This window comes from Mauremys reevesii, linkage group 13 (assembly GCF_016161935.1).
Source record: "Mauremys reevesii isolate NIE-2019 linkage group 13, ASM1616193v1, whole genome shotgun sequence".
Classification (NCBI taxonomy): domain Eukaryota; kingdom Metazoa; phylum Chordata; order Testudines; family Geoemydidae; genus Mauremys; species Mauremys reevesii.
The window spans coordinates 23,478,505-23,497,426 of NC_052635.1; the positions used below are offsets into that span (position 1 = coordinate 23,478,505).

The window sequence follows — 18,922 nt, forward strand, 5'->3', positions numbered from 1 at the left end:
CTTAGCCCAAGGTCAGACAAATGTTTCATTGAGTAGATGAGCCTGGCACGGTACTCTAAACCCAATGCTGCGAAGTATTACAAGCCTTCGATTCAATAGGTCTGGCAAAACTGAGCACTCTGAAGGCCACCAAACAAAGGGTTTGGACACGTGCCATCAAAAGCCTTTTGGCCAATGAGAGCCCACCAGCCAGAATACTCACCCTCCAAGTTCTCAGGAGGGCAGATTTAGGGCCTACATGTTCGGACAACCCCATTTTGCATTTGGTTCTGTCCATGACCCTCATATGTTCTTGTGCCGCTATATTTTGTAAGCATAGCCTAGGCACTGCTTTTTCTGCATTTATTAGCTCTGCAGCTTGCCTGGAGCTCCTGAAAATGATTCTATGTACAAGTTAACTTGAAATTCAGCTACTTGTGCATTACTGTAAGCTCTTTATTTGGGCGGTAAGTTCCTCAGGGTGGAGCTGTGTATCCTTATTTGTCTGTACAGTACCTAGCACACTTTTTGCGCTATATAAATAATGGGAAAAAATAAGAATAGAAATTTAACTCGGTCCTGACAAATTTAGTCTAAAGACACAAATGTTTCAAGATTTAGTTTCCTGCCAAACCTCACTGGCATCAGCCGGGCTTCTCCAGTGACACTCATGCATGTGGCAGCCAGTCCCACCATGTTCCCACAGATCAGTGGCTCCTCATGCTTCCAGCTTTGCTGGGGGAAGGCTCCTTACAGTCATATGAGCTGTCTGCTTCTCCTCGCCATTCTTCACCCTGCTGGATCACCACCAGGAAAAAGGGGGTGGGAGGAGACAGCAGTATGAAGTAAGGGACCCAATACTGGCCCTCGGCAACCTCACCCTGCCGACAAGCTGCATTGGTTCCCCCATCACAAAGCACCAGCAAACATGCCCCAGGCACCACAGTACTCACTCCTGAGAAGGCAGCCAGCATATGTTCACCCCTACGGCTACTTCTGCAGCTCCAGCTACTCTGCCATTCCCATCTACTCCATCACCCACGCGCCCAGTACTCCGAAGCACCCCACCCCCACCCGCAATGCCCGAGCAACCACCCACCCAGCTCCCTTCCTGGCTCTCCAACCCAGCACCCACAGCCAGCCTGACACCCAGCTCCAACTTACCCAGCATCTGCAGCTACCCACCATGCACCAGAGATGCCCCAGGGTTCATTCATTCTGCTACTTCCCAGCCATCCCCCAGCAGACTTGCCCACTCAGCACTGAGCTACCCCCCGACACTCAGCACCCAGACGCCCAGCACCCACCACTATCCCACCACTAGCTGCAGGTGTCCCAGTATTCAGCCACCCCCGCAGACTCCCACACCTGCTCAGCTACCTCGAAGGCTGTCTCCAGGCACCATTCAGCACCTCTCCCCAAGCCATCCAGCCACACACCCTTCCACCTGCTGTACCACAGCTGCCAAGTTTTGTGCAGCTCCTCATCCTGTCCAGGGGCGGCTCTAGACCCCAGCAAAGCAAGCAGCTGCTTGGGGCAGCCCATTTGCAGGTGTGGCAGCTAGCAGGGCTCAAGCCTGGGAGCTGAGAACCAACAGGGGGCCCCAGGAGCTGTAGTTCCTTGGTTAGCTCCCTGCCTATAGAGCCAGCCCTGGAGCAGGGAAAGAACTACATTTCCCAGCATTCCCTTGGCCACTACCAACAGGAAAGGGGGGGAGGGAGTATGATAGCTGAAACCTCATGCTGCAGCTTGAGCTCACTGCTAGAGTGGGGTGCACTGTGAATGGGGAACAAGTGTGCCCAAGGAGTAGAAGGCTTTGGCCAGGGGCGGCTCTAGGATTTGCGCCGCCCCAAGCAGGGCGGCACGCTGCGGGGGGCGCTCTGCCGGTCGCCGGTCCCGCGGCTCCCGTGGACCTCCTGCAGATGTGCCTGCGGAGGGTCCGCTGGTCCCGCGGCTCCGGTGGACCTCCCGCAGGCACGCCTGCGGGAGGTCCACCGGAGCCGCTTGCTGCCCTCCCACAGGATGCCGCCCCAAGCGCGCGCTTGGCACACTGGGGCCTGGAGCCGGCCCTGGCTTTGGCCCAGATATCCCCTTCAGAAGACATCCCCAGACTGGCTTAGGGATACTGGTGTGACCTCACCTTGCAGCCCCCAAAGAAGGAATTGGGTGGACTAAATGGACAGTGCCCTTCTCTATCTGAAGCCTAGCAAGGGAGGTATGTGGATCCCACTAGAATTTAAAATGAAAAGTAAGGGAGGGGAGGGGAGGCTCTACTGGACCTGGGCAGCTTTAGATACAGTACCAGGCACTTAGGAGGATTTCCACTTCTGAGCCATGGAAGCAGAAATTGACTTTTCCTTTCCAGATTTAGCTAATATTCAGAAAGGGAATCTAGCACCTGCCTTACAGATTTGAACACCTCAAAATTCAGGAGTGCTCAAGCTCAATTTGGACAGCTGTTACTTCATTTCTCCCAAATCAAATATACTGATCCACTGTCATTTGCTGTAGAAAAAGTAGGATAAAATTGAGCAAGAAATGCTTCCCAGTGGTTTTTAGGACTGGAATTGCTATTTTCAACAGCCGTTGCTTTTTGTTGTTGTTTAAAAGGAAGACAGTGATATTGCATTGGCAAATTCCCCATAGAAACAAAAAGTGGAACAAAAGAATAATAAAAGCACCTTGATTTTTCCTCATTTATGGAGGACAGTCGTATAATATGCATCCAGATATCCTCCAATCACACAAGCTGAAAATTGTTCCACTTTACCACAGTTCTGTAACCATATGGGAACCAATCCTGTCTGTGTTCTGTGCACATCCAAAATTCCTGCTGAATGACCTGCCCTGGGAGCAAGTCACCAGTGACCCAGGGCTGGAGCAGAAGAAGGGTGCAGGTGGGGGAGGGGGAGAAGAGCCCAGGGCTGGGGCGGCAGGGGGTGTGGGGGGGCACTGGTGGGGGGCAAGGGGGGTGCCCAGATTGTGCAGCACGGGGTGTGTGTGAGGCTGGGGTGCCAGGGGGTGCGGGTGGTGGTGGGGAGAGCCCAGGGCTGAGGCGGCAGGGGGGTGCAGGTGGGGGGAGGCCAGGGCTGGGGTGGGGGCAGCCAAATTTTATTTTGCTTGGGGAGGCAAAAAACCTAGAGCCGGCCCTGATCCTGTCCCCATCATTGCTTGAGGCAGGGTGTGTTGACCATAAGATGAAGTTTATAAATATAGGTAAATTGTTTGCAAATACCCAAATTAGCCCATTCAGTCATTTGCATAAATGGCATGTGTGAAGCTGCACAAAATTTGGCAGCTATGCATCATTCTCAGACGAGGACTCCAGGTTCAGCTGTACCCTTGTGAGCCCCTGGGAGACCTATGCTATACCATACGCCACACAGGGTATGTCTACACTGCAAAACAAAACAGCAGCAAGTCTCAGAGCCTGGGTCAACTGACTGGGGCTTGCACTACAGGGCTAAAAACAGCAGTGTCGAGGGTCCCACCCAGGCTCTGAAATCCAGCAAGTGGGGAGTCTCAGAGCCCAGGCTCCAGCCCGAGTAGAAATGTCTACACTACTAATTTTAGCCTCATAGGACAAGCCCCGCGAGCCTGAGTCAGTTGACCTGGGCTCTGTGACTCATGGGCACAGGGTTTTTTTTGCAGTGTAGACGTACCCACAGAGAACTTAAAAGCGCAGCAGTTTTGTTGGCAGTGTGGCCTAAGGATGACGAAGGGATGATTCAATAAATGTCCACAAGAATTGACTGTGTAAGTGGCAAGAAGAATTAGAAGAGGAATTGTTCAGGGTAGGCTACTCTTAGCCAATTTCACTTCCACCATCTTGTCTTGTACACAAATTGTAAAATCTTTAGGATACAGACCTGTGTTTGTAAAGCACCTAGCACAATGGGGTGCTGGCCCAGGACGGGGTTTCCTGGCAGCGATAGTAATAAAGATAAGCTGTAATAATAATAGTAGAACCCCAGTGTGAATCAAACCCAGCAAACTTAGCACCGCTCACCTGGGAGTGCTACATACCTATGTGTGCTCCCTCCCTCCGTCCCCTTCCCCCTCCAAGCATACACACATTGATCAAAAGCACCTCTCACCCTGCTATCTGGCTGCATTCCCTGGATTCAAAGGAAGGGACTGGCTGGCAGCACACTGGTTCTGGTGGGCACAAGACATAAAGAACTGGGGGCGTCCTGGGAAGCTCTGCCAGGCAGAAGGGAATTGCTCACTCCCAAGCTGGGAAAGTACGACAGTGCAATATGTCACCTCTCTGATGGATTTCAGAGTAGCAGCCGTGTTAGTCTGTATCCGCAAAAAGAACAGGAGTACTTGTGGCACCTTAAAGACTAACAAATTTATTGTAGCATGAGCTTTCGTGAGCTACAGCTCACTTCTTCTGTTCTCTCTGATGGATTGTTTCTGTGCAGTTTTGTGTCTGTGCCCGGAGTTAGTTTGCTCAGGCTTTGCGCAGACATCATGAAATTGGCCATATCTCTCTAGTCTCACGTCCAATGCGCTCATTCAGCGTGGAGGTTCAGGACAGAGATTTCCTCGGCCGATCAGAAAATTTCATTCTCACCGTCGCTGGAATGAAACCTGCCTATGAGATCAATTGGGGTGACTGCAGACATGCTTCTGCACCCTGTGCAGCTTTTAGAACAGACCAATCAGAGGAGACCTCAAAGGGGACTTCAGACCTTTCCTTTGTGTCCTATATTTAGCATTAATTTTATACTTGGAGGAAGAGAAATAAATTGCACCTATCAGCCAGCAGCAGCGAGGGGCTTACACATTTGGCGTGTTTCGTAAAGAGAGCACTGAATTCTCCTTGGAAGCCAATCCTAGAAAGGTATGAGCTGCAAGGGGCTTTAGGTGCCTGGATTTGCATGCGTGCAGTGGACTCTCTGATTAGCAGCTGATTGTTTGCCAGCTGCTTTAGGTAAGGGAAAGAGGCTTGTGGAGAGAGCGGCTGCTTTGGACATGTGGACAAAGCCCAGCAGGAGTCTCATAGTGCTAGCAGAGGCTGCAGAAGCTTAGCAAAACTGTTTTATTAGCACAATACACAGCTCCCTGCTAGGAATCTGTATGGGCAGGTAATTGAACCATATGATGTGAGGGTTGCATCTGTGTCAACAAGACAGCTGCATGTACTCAGAGAGCCAGCACTGTGTGAGATGAGTTTTATATGTTGACATTAATTCAGGGGTTTGATTCATTTCAGATATCAACATGGCTGGAGAACCTAAACCCAACAGACCCAAAGGGCTGAAGAGAGCAACCTCCGCCTTGTATAGGTAGGTCTTCAGGATGTCACCTCCCCAGAGTGAGGCAGCAGGGGGGATGGCTTTTCAGCAGGGGATCCCAACCAGGGCTGATATGTCACACTCCTCTGGCTGGACTCTCCGAGCTCCCGCTCCCGGCCTGTACCGTAGTGCCAGTCCGTAATGCTGCCCACTACCCATTCATTTCTTCCTGCTGCAGTCCACCATGGAGCTGGGCTACTCTGAACCCCAGGCTTGTACCCGAAGCAGCCCAACCTCCACGGTCGGCTACAGTGAGCACAAGGGATGCTGGGCCAAGGATGTTTGCTGGCATAGCCTAGGTTTGGGCAGACGATACAAGGGGGAAGCAACGGCTTTATGGGAGTCTTCACCGGGCCCCCAGAGGGAGGGAATAAATGATCTATTCAGCTTTGACACAGCGTGAGTCAAAAGAAAACAGCTGGCAAATTCAAAGGTTTCCATCCCGCACTGCTGGATCCATAAAGCTTCGCTCGCTTTTGATACCCAGCTCTCATGTTAATGAACCTTCCCTCCACGGCCTCCCCCAGCAACTTGCTTTCAAGTCACATAATTGCTTTAAGTAAATCTCCGTGTTCTTTTCAGCAGCCGCTTTTCAGCCCTGCTTCCACACCTTGAAAAGCCCCATCTGGAGATGAAAGGGAAACAAGCCATTGTTCTGCCGAGTGGTTATCCCAGGGCTTTCGTCTTTGCCCAGATCAGGCACCTGGTGCAGTCTTTTGACAGTGCCTGCCAGCAGCCAGAGACGCATCAAGTGCTTTGGGGCCTGCATTAAAGAGGGCAGGGGGGACATGGTAATCATTTCTGATAATGGCATGGAGACATTGGGGTGGGGAAGGGGACATTTCTGCTCTCTAGCACAGTCCACTGAGGTGTTTCACTCCCAGAGTCATCAGGTCAGAGAGCACTGGATGGCCCGAGTGGGGTACAGAGCCTTTCACTGGACTGTGCTGGCAGCGGCTGAAAGCCACGGCTGCAGGACGCTCTAGGAGCGCTTCTCCGGGTGGGCAGGCCAGTTTTAAAAACCATAGACAGAATGGTCCAAGGGAGTTAGGAGCAGCCCAGCTTTCACTGACTTTAATGGCATTTGAGTGTCAGGCTCCGTTCAGCCACTCTGAATATCCCAGGCTCAGCTCTGTCAAGCCAAACAGGTGCAGGCAGGAAGGAGGCAGCTGCAGTGCAGCACCCTGCCTCTAGGGGCCACTCTGTCCCCCTGCCCAACCCCCATCCCCTGGCAGCTAAGAGTGGATGAGATGGATGCAGCCAGGGGTAACCCAGCCACCAGCCAGTCACCCAGCCACCGGTCCTCCTCCTCTTCTTCCCTCCAGATGAGGAGGAGGGAGAATGAGAGACAGGGGTGGGGAGCGGGGGTGGACAATAAGGCCTTCAACAGTGGAGGGGGCTTTGTTGGGGAGATTTTTGAGAGGGGAGATGTGGGGGATGGAGAGACAGGGAGGACTTCAGAGTGGGAGACTGTGGGGAAGGGGGACCTTGAAGGGTGGGGAAGCAGGTGTAGGGGGACAAGGGCAGGGAGTACAAGGGGAAATTTCGTAGGGAAGACCTTGGGGAGAGGGTGAAAGAAATAATGATGGGGAGAGGGAGGGAAGGAGATACAGTGAAACAGAAGAGAGTGAGAGGGCTGAGCAAACAGTGCCGGGGACCCTGACACATGGGGAAGCAGGAGAGAACAGGGAATGCGAGGGCAGAATGGAGGAGCCGGGAGAAGGAAGGAAAGATGCAAGAAGAGTAAACGAGGAGGGAGCATGGAGCAATGGAAAGACAAGGAGGCTGGAGAACAGGACAGTGGGGGCGGGGCCTGAGGCAAGTGAAGGAGTGCACGGTGAATTGGAATGAGACGGCATTGCCAGCTCTCCAGATTCTATCATGAATCTCATTACTATTGATGGTTTTCTTAAACCCCTGCCCCTGGAGTCATGTGAATACGAGATAAACTCAGCTTTTATTTGAAAATTCAGTAGGTTTCTGGTTGCAAAGAAAAAACTTTAAAATGTGACCCAAGGGAAGACTCAAAACCCAGAAGGCTAATAAAAGGAACCCCAGAATGTGTTGGGTTTTTATAAAATCTCATGATTTTTATGCCAGTCATGATTTTATGGGGTTTGACTTGTGATTTTTGACCACTTGGTGTTGGTAACACCTGCAGATAACAAGGGAAGGAGACGTGGTGGTGGTGGTGGGATTTTTTTTAGAAAGGGAAACTAAGAGAGAATAGTGTTTTTTCTCATGGAAAAAAAAAGTGGGGGTGAGGAAGGGAAAACAAGAGGTACATGAAAGAGAAAATGCAAGCGCTGGAGAGAGAATGGAAAGAAAGGAAATGCAGCTACAGGGAGAGGATGGAACAGGGAGATGGAGCAAAAGAGAAGAACAAAGAAAAGGAGAAATGGAAAAATAAGTAAGAAAACATAACTCTCTGGTTATGGTGAACTAAAGGCAATATGTGGGACTCCTGCTGCCTCTCTGCCCTAGCAGGAATTTAACCCAGTGTAAAGTGGTTTCTGTTTCTTCCTGTAGCTGCATTTTATTGATGTTTCCCTGGCGGGCATCCCACTGCTTTGTAATTGTTGGGAGAGAGGACGACAGAATGATGCTGCTTTGGGGATTTGAGTTTTATTACTTGGTGGCTGTTAAAGTAGGGCAGGCGTTTATTTATTATTTTTAATTACATGAAACCATGGTGGGCAATGGCTTTCTTCTGAGCCTGGAGCCTCTGATTTAGGACACTAAGAAACACCCTGAAATAATGAACAGGCCAAAATTAAGAGGAACGCGTAAGAGGGAAACAGAACAGTAGGGAAGATCGGAGCCAGTTTGCTAACAGGCAGCTCAGAAGGAAACAGACTGCTTCTCCTGTCACCAAGCGGATGGAGAAAGGGCCCAACGAGGTATTGCTCTCCTGGTGTTTGGAGATGCTGGTTACTCTGGGGTAAAATCCTGGCCCCATTGAAGTCCATGGGAGTTTTGCCATTGACCCTATGTATTTAAGGTACATCAATATTGCTGGCTATGTGCTCTGGCTAGTGAGGTTAAATGGCAAGTATGGTCTGGGTTGCAGCTCCTTTGTTATTGTTACCTGGCTCCAGCCACCTTTACTGCTTCCCTCCCCAGGGAAATGGTGACATGTCTCTGAAGTGGATGTTATGGGCCAAGCTTTCAGAAATCCAAGTTTCAAGCCGGGGTTCAAATCTGAGCGCACGCACCTCTGATTACTCTCTTTGTGTCCACAGTCAGATGCTGTAGGTGGAGGCACATGTGCTCGTACTCACCCCGGCAGTTCAACAGCGGCACAAATTGTGTCCAGAAATGGGAGGCACCTCCCTTCTGGTAACATGTCCCTACATGGGGACCATGCTAACCAAAACTTCAGGAATCCCTGCCTGCATCCCAAAAATTGATCAGTCTCCTACAGATGGTGTCCTCTGGACATCTAAATCTTCCTTCCTTAACTTCCTCCAAATGGATTCTTCCTCCCTATTCCCAATCCTGGGCAGCGTCTTCCTCTCAATTCACTTTCTCCCTAACCCTGCTAGATGAGCTCCTTGATCATCTCCTTCAAGGTCCTCCTGTCCGAAGACAGACAGTTTTGCATTGTTGTCTCGAGCTCCCAAGGACGCTATCTTCATCCACCCTTGAGTCAGGTAGTGTCCAGAGATGGTACCTCCAAGTCAAAGCTGAACCACATTAGAAAGTTACTTTGGAAGAAGTTCACGCTGCCACTTCCCATGCTATAGAAGACTTCAGGCGCCAGGGCTGTCAATCCAAGATCATTCATCAGTACTATAGATCCCGAAAAGGAAAGAACCCACCCACTCTCAGTAATGGTGGGCATGTCTGATGCCCCTCTCTGAGAATAGCTTCTGCTGAGACCTTTCTAAGTTCAGAGCCCAGTAGTTAGCATCTAAAATCAGCAGGGAACTGCATTTTGCATACTGCGCCTTTCAGGGGCGGCTCTAGCCATTTCGCCGCCCCAAGCACGGCGGCATGCCGCGGGAGACGCTCTGCCGGTCGCCGGTCCCGCGGCTCCGGTGGACCTCCCGCAGACGTGCCTGCGGAGGGGCCGCTGGTCCCGCGGCTCCAGTGGACCTCCCGCAGGCGTGCCTGCGGATACTCCACCGAAGCCGCAGGACCAGCAGACCCTCCACAGGCACGTCTGCGGGAGGTCCACCAGAGCCGCGGGACCAGCGGACCCTCCGCAGGCACGCCTGCGGGAGCTCCACCGGAGCCGCCTGCCGCCCTCCCAGCGACCAGCAGAGTGCCCCCCGCAGCATGCCGCTCCAAGCACACGCTTGGCGTGCTGGGGCCTGGAGCCGCCCCTGGTGCCTTTACCCACAGGGATAGTCACTGAGAATATGATCTATGATGGCATCAGGTTGTCTGCCATGGGCTTATAAACTGTTACAGACAGTTATGGGGCGGATGCCATTAAAGTCTGCGGTCTGTTCTAAACCTTTGTCCCCGGAATGGAAATGAAATGAAATGAAATGAAATTCCAGCAAGTCAGACTGGATGGGAAGGAGTGGGTGTGAGAGGGAGTTACAGAGTTATAGCACAGTGATTTCAGAGCCATAAAACTCAGCATAGAGGGAAAGATTATGGCTCTGAATGGTGGAAAATCATTTTTTAACTATTGAGGAAATAGGGTGACCAGGTGTCCAGTTTTCGATCGGAACACCCTGTCGAAAAGGGACCCTGGCTGCTCTGGTCAGCACCACCAACCGGGCCATTAAAAGTCCAGTCGGCGGTACTGTGGGGCTAAGGCAGGCTAGTCCCTACCTGTCCTGGGGCACCTCACTGCACCCTGGAAGCAGCCAGCAGGTCCGGCTCCTAGACATGGGGGCCACAGGGATCAGCACACTGCCTGAGTACCGGCTCCGCACTCCCATTGGCCAGGAGCCAGCCAATGGAATTTGTGGGGGGGTCTGAGGGTGAAAGCAGTGCACGGAGCCTCTTGAACCCCCACCACCAGGTGCCGGACCTGCTGGCCACTTCCGGGGTGCAGCAGGGATCCAGGACAGGCAGGGAGCCTGCCTTAGCCCCGCTATGTCACTGACTGGGAGCCACCCGAGGTAAGCCTGAGCCCCAACCCTGAGCCCCAACCCCCTTCCCCCCAAAACCCAGAGCCCCCTCCTGCAACCCAAACCCCTCATCCCAGCCCCACCCCAGAGCCTGCACCCACAGCCCAGAGCCCATACTCCCTCCTGCACTCCAACCCCCAGCCCTGACTCCCCCCAAACCAAGTGCCTCCTCCTGCACCCCAGAGCCCGCACCCCCCAGCCCAAAGCCCTCACCGCCCCGGCACCCCAACCCCTGCCCCAGCCCAGACCACCCTCCCTCACCCTGAACCCCTCATTGCCAGCCCCACTCCAGAGCCCTCACTCCTTCCACACCCCAACCCCCTGCCTCAACCCGCAGCCCCCTCCCACATTCCGAGTCCCTCGGCTCCATTCCCCAGCCTGGAGCTCCCTCCTGCACCTCAAACCCCTCATCCCCAACCCCTCCCAGAGCCCACACCCCCAGCCCAGAGCCCTCACCCCTTCTGCACCCCAACCCCCATCCCCAGCCCATAGCCCCCTCTTGCATCCTGAACCCCTCATTTCTGGCCCTACCCCAGAGCCCGCCACCTGATTTAGAGCCCTCACCCCCTCCCACACCGCACACCCCTGCCCCAGCCCAGTGAAAGTGAGTGAAGGTGGGGGGGAGTGATCCACCAAGGGAGGGGGAATGTAGTGAGCAGGGGTGGGGCCTCAGGGAAGGGGCGCGCGCGGCTAGGGTGTTCGGTTTTGTGCGATTAGAATGTTGGCAACCCTATGAGGAAGTAACAATTTATACTTCAGCTCCTATGTCGTGATAGTTACCGTACATATGTATGCAGTACTGTATATAGGAGCCATATACATATATGTGTACATATGTATATAGATCAGGGTTTCTCAAACAGGGGTCGCTGCTTGTGTAGGGAAAGCCCCTGGCGGGCCGGGCAGGTGTGTTTACCTGCCCCGTCCGCAGGTCCGGCCAATTGCGGCTCCCACTGGCCACGAATCACTGCTCCGGGCCAATGGGAGCGGATTGCTGCTCTGGGCCAATGGGAGCTGCTGGAAGCGGCGCGGGCCGAGAGACTTACTGGCTGCCACTTCCAACAGCTCCCATTGGCCCGGAGCAGTGATCCGCGGCCAGTGGGAGCCACGATCGGCCGGACCTGCGGACGGGGCAGGTAAACACACCTACCCGGCCCGCCAGAGGCTTTCCCTACACAAGTGGAGACCCCTGTTTCAGAAACCCTGATATATAGTAAGTGTACATGTACATGGGTACAGTTAGAGTATGTTCTGTACCTGTATGCAGAACCTATAAATAAATTGTAAGAGGCTTGTATGGATGTACCCTAGTCCCTAAACCAAATCCTGCCCAGATTACACCCCCATTGAATTATAGGAGTCAGATCTCGTTTGTGCTTGTTTTTGCAAATTACGCAAAAGGAGTTATTCCAAATTTAAGCCATCATGGGCTATAATTAGAATTTGGCCCCATGGGTTTGCGTTTAATGCAAGTCAGGGAAAATTGGGCCCTCTCTGCATATGTGGCTGTACAGTAGACACAGTGGATAGAGAGCTTTTTATTTAATGTATATATATCACACATGTGGTCCATGATATCAATTGCCTCATTTCATGCAAGCATGGAATAAAGTGCATTTATTGTGCATCATTTACTCCTTACCTGCACTAACCCATTTCCACTGCAACTTTCTGAGCATCTTCCAAACAGCTGCCATTTACAGAGAGAGAGAGAGAGATAATGCATAAACATTTGCTTTCCCCCAAATTAAGATCAAGTAAAAATTATACTGATCTGAATTCCAGGGCTAACAGACCAATGACAAGTTTAAACTTTGCTTTCAGGGCTGGAAACATTTATGACGTCGTACTGGAGAGCACTGAATCCCAGCTTTTCAGTGGTATTTAGCTGTCATCATAGAATCATAGAATATCAGGGTTGGAAGGGACCTCAGGAGGTCATCTAGTCCAACCCCCTGCTCAAAGCTGGACCAACCCCCAACTAAATCATCCCAGCCAGGGCTTTGTCAAGCCTGTTCTTAAAAACTGCTAAGGAAGGAGATTCCACCACCTCCCTACTGCTTCACCACCCTCCTAGAGAAAAAGTTTTTCCTAATATACAACCTAAACCTCCCCCACTGCAACTTGAGACCATTACTCCTTGTTCTGTCATCATCTCTACCTCTGATAAGCTATAAGATTTCAGATCCTGAAATCACAGGCCCTAATCTATAGAAATACTAATTTAAACATTTTTAGATGTTTTGCAGAAGTTTTGATTCTAATTTGTAACATCAAGGACCATATGTGGTAACTCAGATGCTGTGGCTGCATTCAAATACCATGGTGATAGACAGATCAATGAGATAGACACACTCAAGTGGGATGTGACTTCACCACTCATGGCTAAAGCATACATCCCAAGCTCATGTCAATGCAATTTTATACCACCACATGCCATCAAGTATTTTCTCTCTCCCTCCTGTTCCTCCTACCAAGAACCAACTGGTGTAAATTATTGTAGCTTTCATTGAAATCAGTGAAGCTATGCCTATTTACACCAGCTAAGGATCTGGCTCCATATAGCTTTAGATTTTCAAATGGTCTCATTACCTATGCCTGCAAGAATTGAATCCGTTTGACCATGGAAAACACCTTCACTGTGCTCAGAAATCAGATAGAAGTGTGAACAGGGAGTTCACTGTTACTGAATGTGTGTGCGCAAAGACAGGTATGGTCACAACTATTGCACGCAAAGCCAAGGAATTTCATTGGAAAATGAGTGTCAAAATATGGCCCAGTCTTCCGGTTTGTCATATAACAAACCTCAAATGTTTCTTCTTACTGTAAGCGTTTTTGAACATACACGTTGATTATCCAAATAAAATTGACCCGGGGTATGTTTTTGCCTTCATCCTGTCACTCCCAATCACCCTTGTGTCTCTGTGAGTTTGTTGCTTGCTACTGCACGGAGAGAAATGAACCAAATGTGACCAGGAGTGGAACAGAATATCAGCAGCTAATGAAATCAGTTAGCCCTGTCCCTGACCTTTCCCAGGAAATCATCCTGGCCCATTCCCAGAGGTTGCTCTGCCTTGTATCTTGGGGAATGATGTGTTAATGGAATTTTTGGGAGATTTTATTTCTGCTTAACTAATGTAGTTGTTACAGTGTAGAAGCAAATCTTGGCACTGAAAACATCTTTGAGTGTCTCGAAAGTAGCCCAAAATGTGACAACCTATTTATGAGCTTAAAAAATAAACCCAAACCTGTAACTGTACCTTAGTGCTATCCATTGGAAAACAGTGGAATTGGCAGTGGCAACTGCATCTCTGCATTGTGAAGCAGCAGACAAAACTGGACAGGCAGGCGAACCAATATGGTGAGATCATAAGTGAGCGAGAGAGGTCGAGTGCAAAGAACTTCAGGGAATCGCAGGGTCAGTCCTAGAATTCACCAGCTCTGACGATTTGTGAGATACACAAATGGAGACTAGGCTCCGACCCACCGCTCTCATTTTCACTTCCAAACTAAGCACAAGAGGAAACATCCTCCTGTTAGATTGGTCTGCTCTGGAATATTGCTCATCCCTCATGAAATTCACCCAGCGCAAGGCCCTCCAAACTGCTACTGTCCTCCTCCCCTCCCCCAACCCCCCACTCCCATTGGGGCTGTGCCTGGGAGCTGCCAGCCAAGTAGCCTCTCGGAGGTGCCTACACACCCATGCAGCCATAGGAAAGCTCTCCGTCCAAGCTCCACACAGCTGATCATGGAGGGCGGTTACACAGAGTGGGGATGGATCTTGGGATCTGTGTTTATGCAACTCCCCTGGCCCCAAACACCATATGCACATGGCAAGAAGGGACTGAGGCCAGTATTCCAGCCCATAAATAGGAATAACTGGCTTGCTGGCTGTATAAGAGGGTGGACTCCACTTCTCTCATCCTCCCATAATTCTCCCACAGAGTCCAGTTACTTGGGGCGTGTCTTCACTATGGGCTAAATGGGCACCACTGCCATCGATGCAGCAGGCAGCGATTTAGTGGGTCTGGTGAAGACATGATAAGTCGATGGAGGAGTGCTCTCCTGTCAACTTAATTAATCCACCTCAATGAGAGGCGGAAGCTACGTCGATGGGAGACCATCTCCCGTTGACATAGCAGGTTGTAGACACCGTGTTAAGTCGATGTTATGTTGACTTAAGTTATGTAACTTAACTAATAAATAAATGGAGATATACCTATCTCATAGAACTGGAAGGAACCTTGAAAGGTCATCAAGTCCAGCCCCCTGCCTTCACTCGTAGGACCAAGTACTGATTTTGCCCTAGATCCCTAAATGGCCCCCCCAAGGATTGAACTCACAACCCTGGATTTAGCAGGCCAATGCTCAAACTAGCCTAACTTAGATCAAATTACACCACTACTGTAGACAAGGCCTTGGTCTTTTTGTAGGAGAAAGGACTTTCATGACCTATGTGCGGAACTAATGGAGCTCAGCAGCGAAATCAACTCAAGACTACCAAAGTATCTTTTCAGCTGATACTTTCTCTACTGCTGGAATAATTCTGACACTACAACAGTTAATACAGGGAGTAAATCAGCACAACATGCCACTTCTCACTGCCTGTGATGTGCCCTCAGATGGGTCACTAAATGTGCAACTGCTCAGGTTCACACCTGCAGGTCAGTTACATTCTCAAAAAAAGGTAGCACAAGTTTTGCAGGTGCAAAATGAACCCTCAAGGCTAAAAAGAGTCTCTCCTCAATCCCTTTTAATTTGCCAGTCATGAACCTGTGCGGATCATAAATAATAAACAAGTTATTTAGTGATTTAAAGCTGAAAAAAGGAATAGGACCTGAGAGGATGCCTATCATAGCATTCCAGAATGGTGCTGGCTCTCTCTCTTAAATAGTGTATGTATTACTTTTTAAAGGCTATATAGCCCTCTTTGTTACCTACTGATTGGAAAATTGCGACAATTATCCCTGAACATAAAGGGAATCATGAGCTGTGAAATTACCGAGCGCACAACTTGCAGCTAAACAGCTCAATCTAGGGCACAAGACAACGCTCTTTTAATCAGTGCAGTTTGCAGTTAGATTGAAAATATATATTTGATGCACTGAGACCAGTTTCCGGAGCTGCTGGTTAGGGTACCAATGCCCACGTTCTCAGCATCTCGCAAGAGGTGCCGAAGGCCCAGATCTTCTAAGGTATTTGGTGCCTAACTCCCATGAAAGTTAGGTGCCTAAATACCTTTGAGTCTCTGCTAAGCGTGTTAGCAATGAGCTGATGGGGATGTCTGCACATCAGCAAATAAGGGGTTTGAGTTCTTTATCTGCTGAGCTAATGAGAGCATGATGCTATAAGGTGCCAAACAGCTCACAAGATCAGTCTCCTTTGCTCCAGGCTAAGCCAATTTTCAATTGTTAAATGGCCAGGTTCAAGATTCATAGCCAGGTTACAGTTGAGAAAGGTCCATCTATTTCCTCGTTTACATTATAGACCTCCCTACTGGGGCAGAATTCACAAAGCCCACATGAGGTCTATGCAGCTTTAGGGTTGGATTTAGGTACCTACCTATTGGCAGCACGTCTGATAGCAGATGATCCTATGAGGCACAAACACAGTCTCTCCCATCTCCAGTGTTGGTACCATTGTTTGAGCTACTCAAGGGCAGTTAGCACTCAGAATGCTACTTCATCTGAAGTTCTGATCACAGGTTAAAATGGGATTCCATGAGAGTAAACACCAGGAGAGCCACATGTCTAGTTTCCTTCCATTGGTCACTGGGGTCATGGTTGGCAAGTGTTGAAAATGGCATTTACCCATGTTGAGACCAGACCAACTCCCCATCCCACCCTAAAGTTTTACTCTCAGCATTCGAGAGAATAATGGTCTGGTTCTCAGCCCAGCCTTTATCCAACTTCTGTTTTTACTCCCACCTATTTATAGATGTCAATGACCTTGACTGCACCTGCAAAGCAGGTATGTAAATATCAAAACATCAATTGTACCTGCAAATAATGAGGTGCAAAATTGTGCTCATAAATATTTCCACCACCACAATGGGAGGGTTTCCAAATCTGCCCTTCCATCTCTAATAACCAAAATGGCACTGAGAGGCGTTCATCACTGAAAACAATATTTCAACTTTTAGCACAGGCCACTTAAAACACCAATTTACTGGTCTGACAATTCTAAGATAGGCATAAAACTTTACAAATGTGTTGTCTTTGGCATTAGAAAAGGCATCCCTGTCCTTCCAACTGGCTGTGGTAGGGCGGATCCATAAGTGTTTTAGACAGGGATTATCCAAAAATACACAATTCTGATTCTGAGAATGAGTCATATAGGCGCTGCAGTGCCACAGGATGAGAATGGTAAGATGGATCAATGGATAAGAAAGAAAGAAAACTGACTTGGCAAACACTATGGAAACAGTATAGTTTATTGGTTAAAACATCAGACCACCTGCATTCTAGTGCTCATTCTGCCCCTGACTCATTGCATACAGGGCAAGTCAGGGTTTTACAAGACTTCTCTTGGGATGGGCTAGTGTAACAGTAATATTAGCTACCAAGGAGAGAGAACATTGTCTCCTTACAGAGAATAATGACGAGATATGTTTATGTAGTGCCTGGCTCCCGACCTTGGCTCCACGGATTACACAGATTATTTCCCTTGAATGAATAATGCACTGTCAAGTTACACTGTGTTGTATTCTAAGTTATTAGTCAGGATCACTGATCCCTCAGGGAAGGGACTCTGAATAAAGAAAGAGGAGCAAGGGGTATTTTATGTCAAGTATCAGAGGGGTAGCCGTGTTAGTCTAGATCTGTAAAAGCAGCAAAGAGTCCTGGGAACATTATAGACTAACAGACGTATTGGAGCATGGAGCATACATCCGACAAAGTGGGTATTCACCCACGAAAGCTCATGCTCCAATACTTCTGTTCGTCTATAAGATATCACAGGACTCTGCTGCTTTTACAGGTATTTTATGCAGTATCCCCAAGTGAAAATCAGGGGCTGAACGGTAGCCATTTAACAAAGGGAGGGCTCCTGCCCTTTCACTAACACATATGTAGAAATGATGATGTTACTTTAAGCACTGGAACTGAGTCCCCCTAAGCTGCTCCCCTCCTTGGGAGGAAACTTGATTAGGCCCATCAACAAAATAGGCTCAAGTCCTACAATCAGATCCACATGAGCGGCCTCTGTGCATATGTGGAACCCATAGGGCCCTTAGTTCCGTCTGCCTGGTTCCGACCATAGGATCAGGGCCTTAGAGGAATGCTAATTCAGAGCGAGCTTCGAGGACGTGATTAGTAACTAAAGGTACTAAAGGCCGGCAGCGATCTGAGAGGAGCAACAAAAAATCAACTGGGCAGGAAAGAAGAGAAGCAAGAATGATTCAAAGAGGTGCTGAGTGTACTGGACTTTCTGCATCCCATGATTCCCAGTGTAACCTCCCTTCCTCCCTGCCTCTACCCGTGGTCTGGCACTGAGCATGCACATGGAATGAATTACTGTGGTGACTAAAGAGCGTGATTTCTCTGGGTTGGAGTTATGGGGCCAGGCAGAGATGCTACCACCTGCCTCCATAGCCTATGGATGGTGGGAACATTTCCCTCTGTAGAGTCACCCATCTCCTAAACTTTGTGAACAGGATCCCAGCAAGAGCTGGTGTGATTTGACTGCCAGGTACAGAAAGGTGTCCAGGGAGAAGAACACAGATCATCTTGTAGGCAGGGATGGGAAGATGCTGGAAGAGGTGATTCTTCTATATGAGCACAATAGACAGACTTCCTCCAGGTCTGTTCAGCGCTGGGGGTAGATGGTTAAAATTCATTGGTTAGTAACCACTTATAAATCATGTGCTGTGAGGACACAATCTGCAGGCCAGGTTCTCAGCCATGCCACACTCTGCTGCTGAAGAAGGGGTGAGGTCAAAGCCTCTTACCACACCCATGTTTTTAGCCACAGTAAGTGGTGTGGTAAGTAGTTGTTGAATGGACACAGCCTAGCTTTGTAAGGTACTTTGTTGTGGGCCATCCCATCCATGATCATGGACCACTACAGCTAATTCAGTAAAGACAAATGCAAAGTACTCCACTTAGGAAGGAACAATCAGTTGCACAAATACAAAATGGGAAATGACTGCCTAGGAAGGAGTACTGTGGAAAGGGATCTGGGAGTCCTAATGGAGCACAAGCTAAATATGAGTCAACAATGTAATGCTGTTGCAGAAAAAGCAAACATCATTGTGGGATGTATTAGCACAGGGTTTCTCAAACAGGGGTCACCACTTGTGTAGGGAAAGCCCCTGGCAGGCCGGGCCGATGTGTTTACCTGCCCCGGTAGAGGTTCATTCATCTGTCCTCCGCTTCCAGCAGCTCCCATTGGCCCGGAGCAGCGATCTGCGGCCAGTGGGAGCCACGATCGGCTGGACCTGTGGACGGGGCAGGTAAACAAACCGGCCCGGCCCGCCAGGGGCTTTCCCTACACAAGTGGTGACCCCTGTTTGAGAAACCCTGTATTAGCAGGAGTGTTGTAAGCAAGACA

At 49.8% G+C, this 18,922-nt stretch overlaps 1 protein-coding gene and 1 long non-coding RNA gene across 6 annotated transcripts in view; one reads left to right on the forward strand and one right to left on the reverse strand.

Annotated features, from left to right (window-relative positions):
- Nucleotides 1-18,922, forward strand: part of RALY (RALY heterogeneous nuclear ribonucleoprotein) — a 285,584-nt gene that overhangs the window by 249,595 nt on the left and 17,067 nt on the right. For all 5 annotated transcript variants that reach the window (XM_039499403.1, XM_039499407.1, XM_039499406.1 and 2 more), the window contains exon 4: nucleotides 5,201-5,273. In XM_039499403.1, the coding sequence (XP_039355337.1) occupies nucleotides 5,201-5,273 (73 nt within the window). The remainder of the gene's footprint in view (nucleotides 1-5,200; nucleotides 5,274-18,922) is intronic.
- Nucleotides 585-16,045, reverse strand: LOC120381242. The gene is made up of 4 exons (XR_005587986.1): nucleotides 15,935-16,045; nucleotides 13,633-13,881; nucleotides 12,015-12,062; nucleotides 585-776 (listed from the first exon to the last, which is right to left on the reverse strand). It is a non-coding gene; the product is annotated as an uncharacterized LOC120381242 (long non-coding RNA).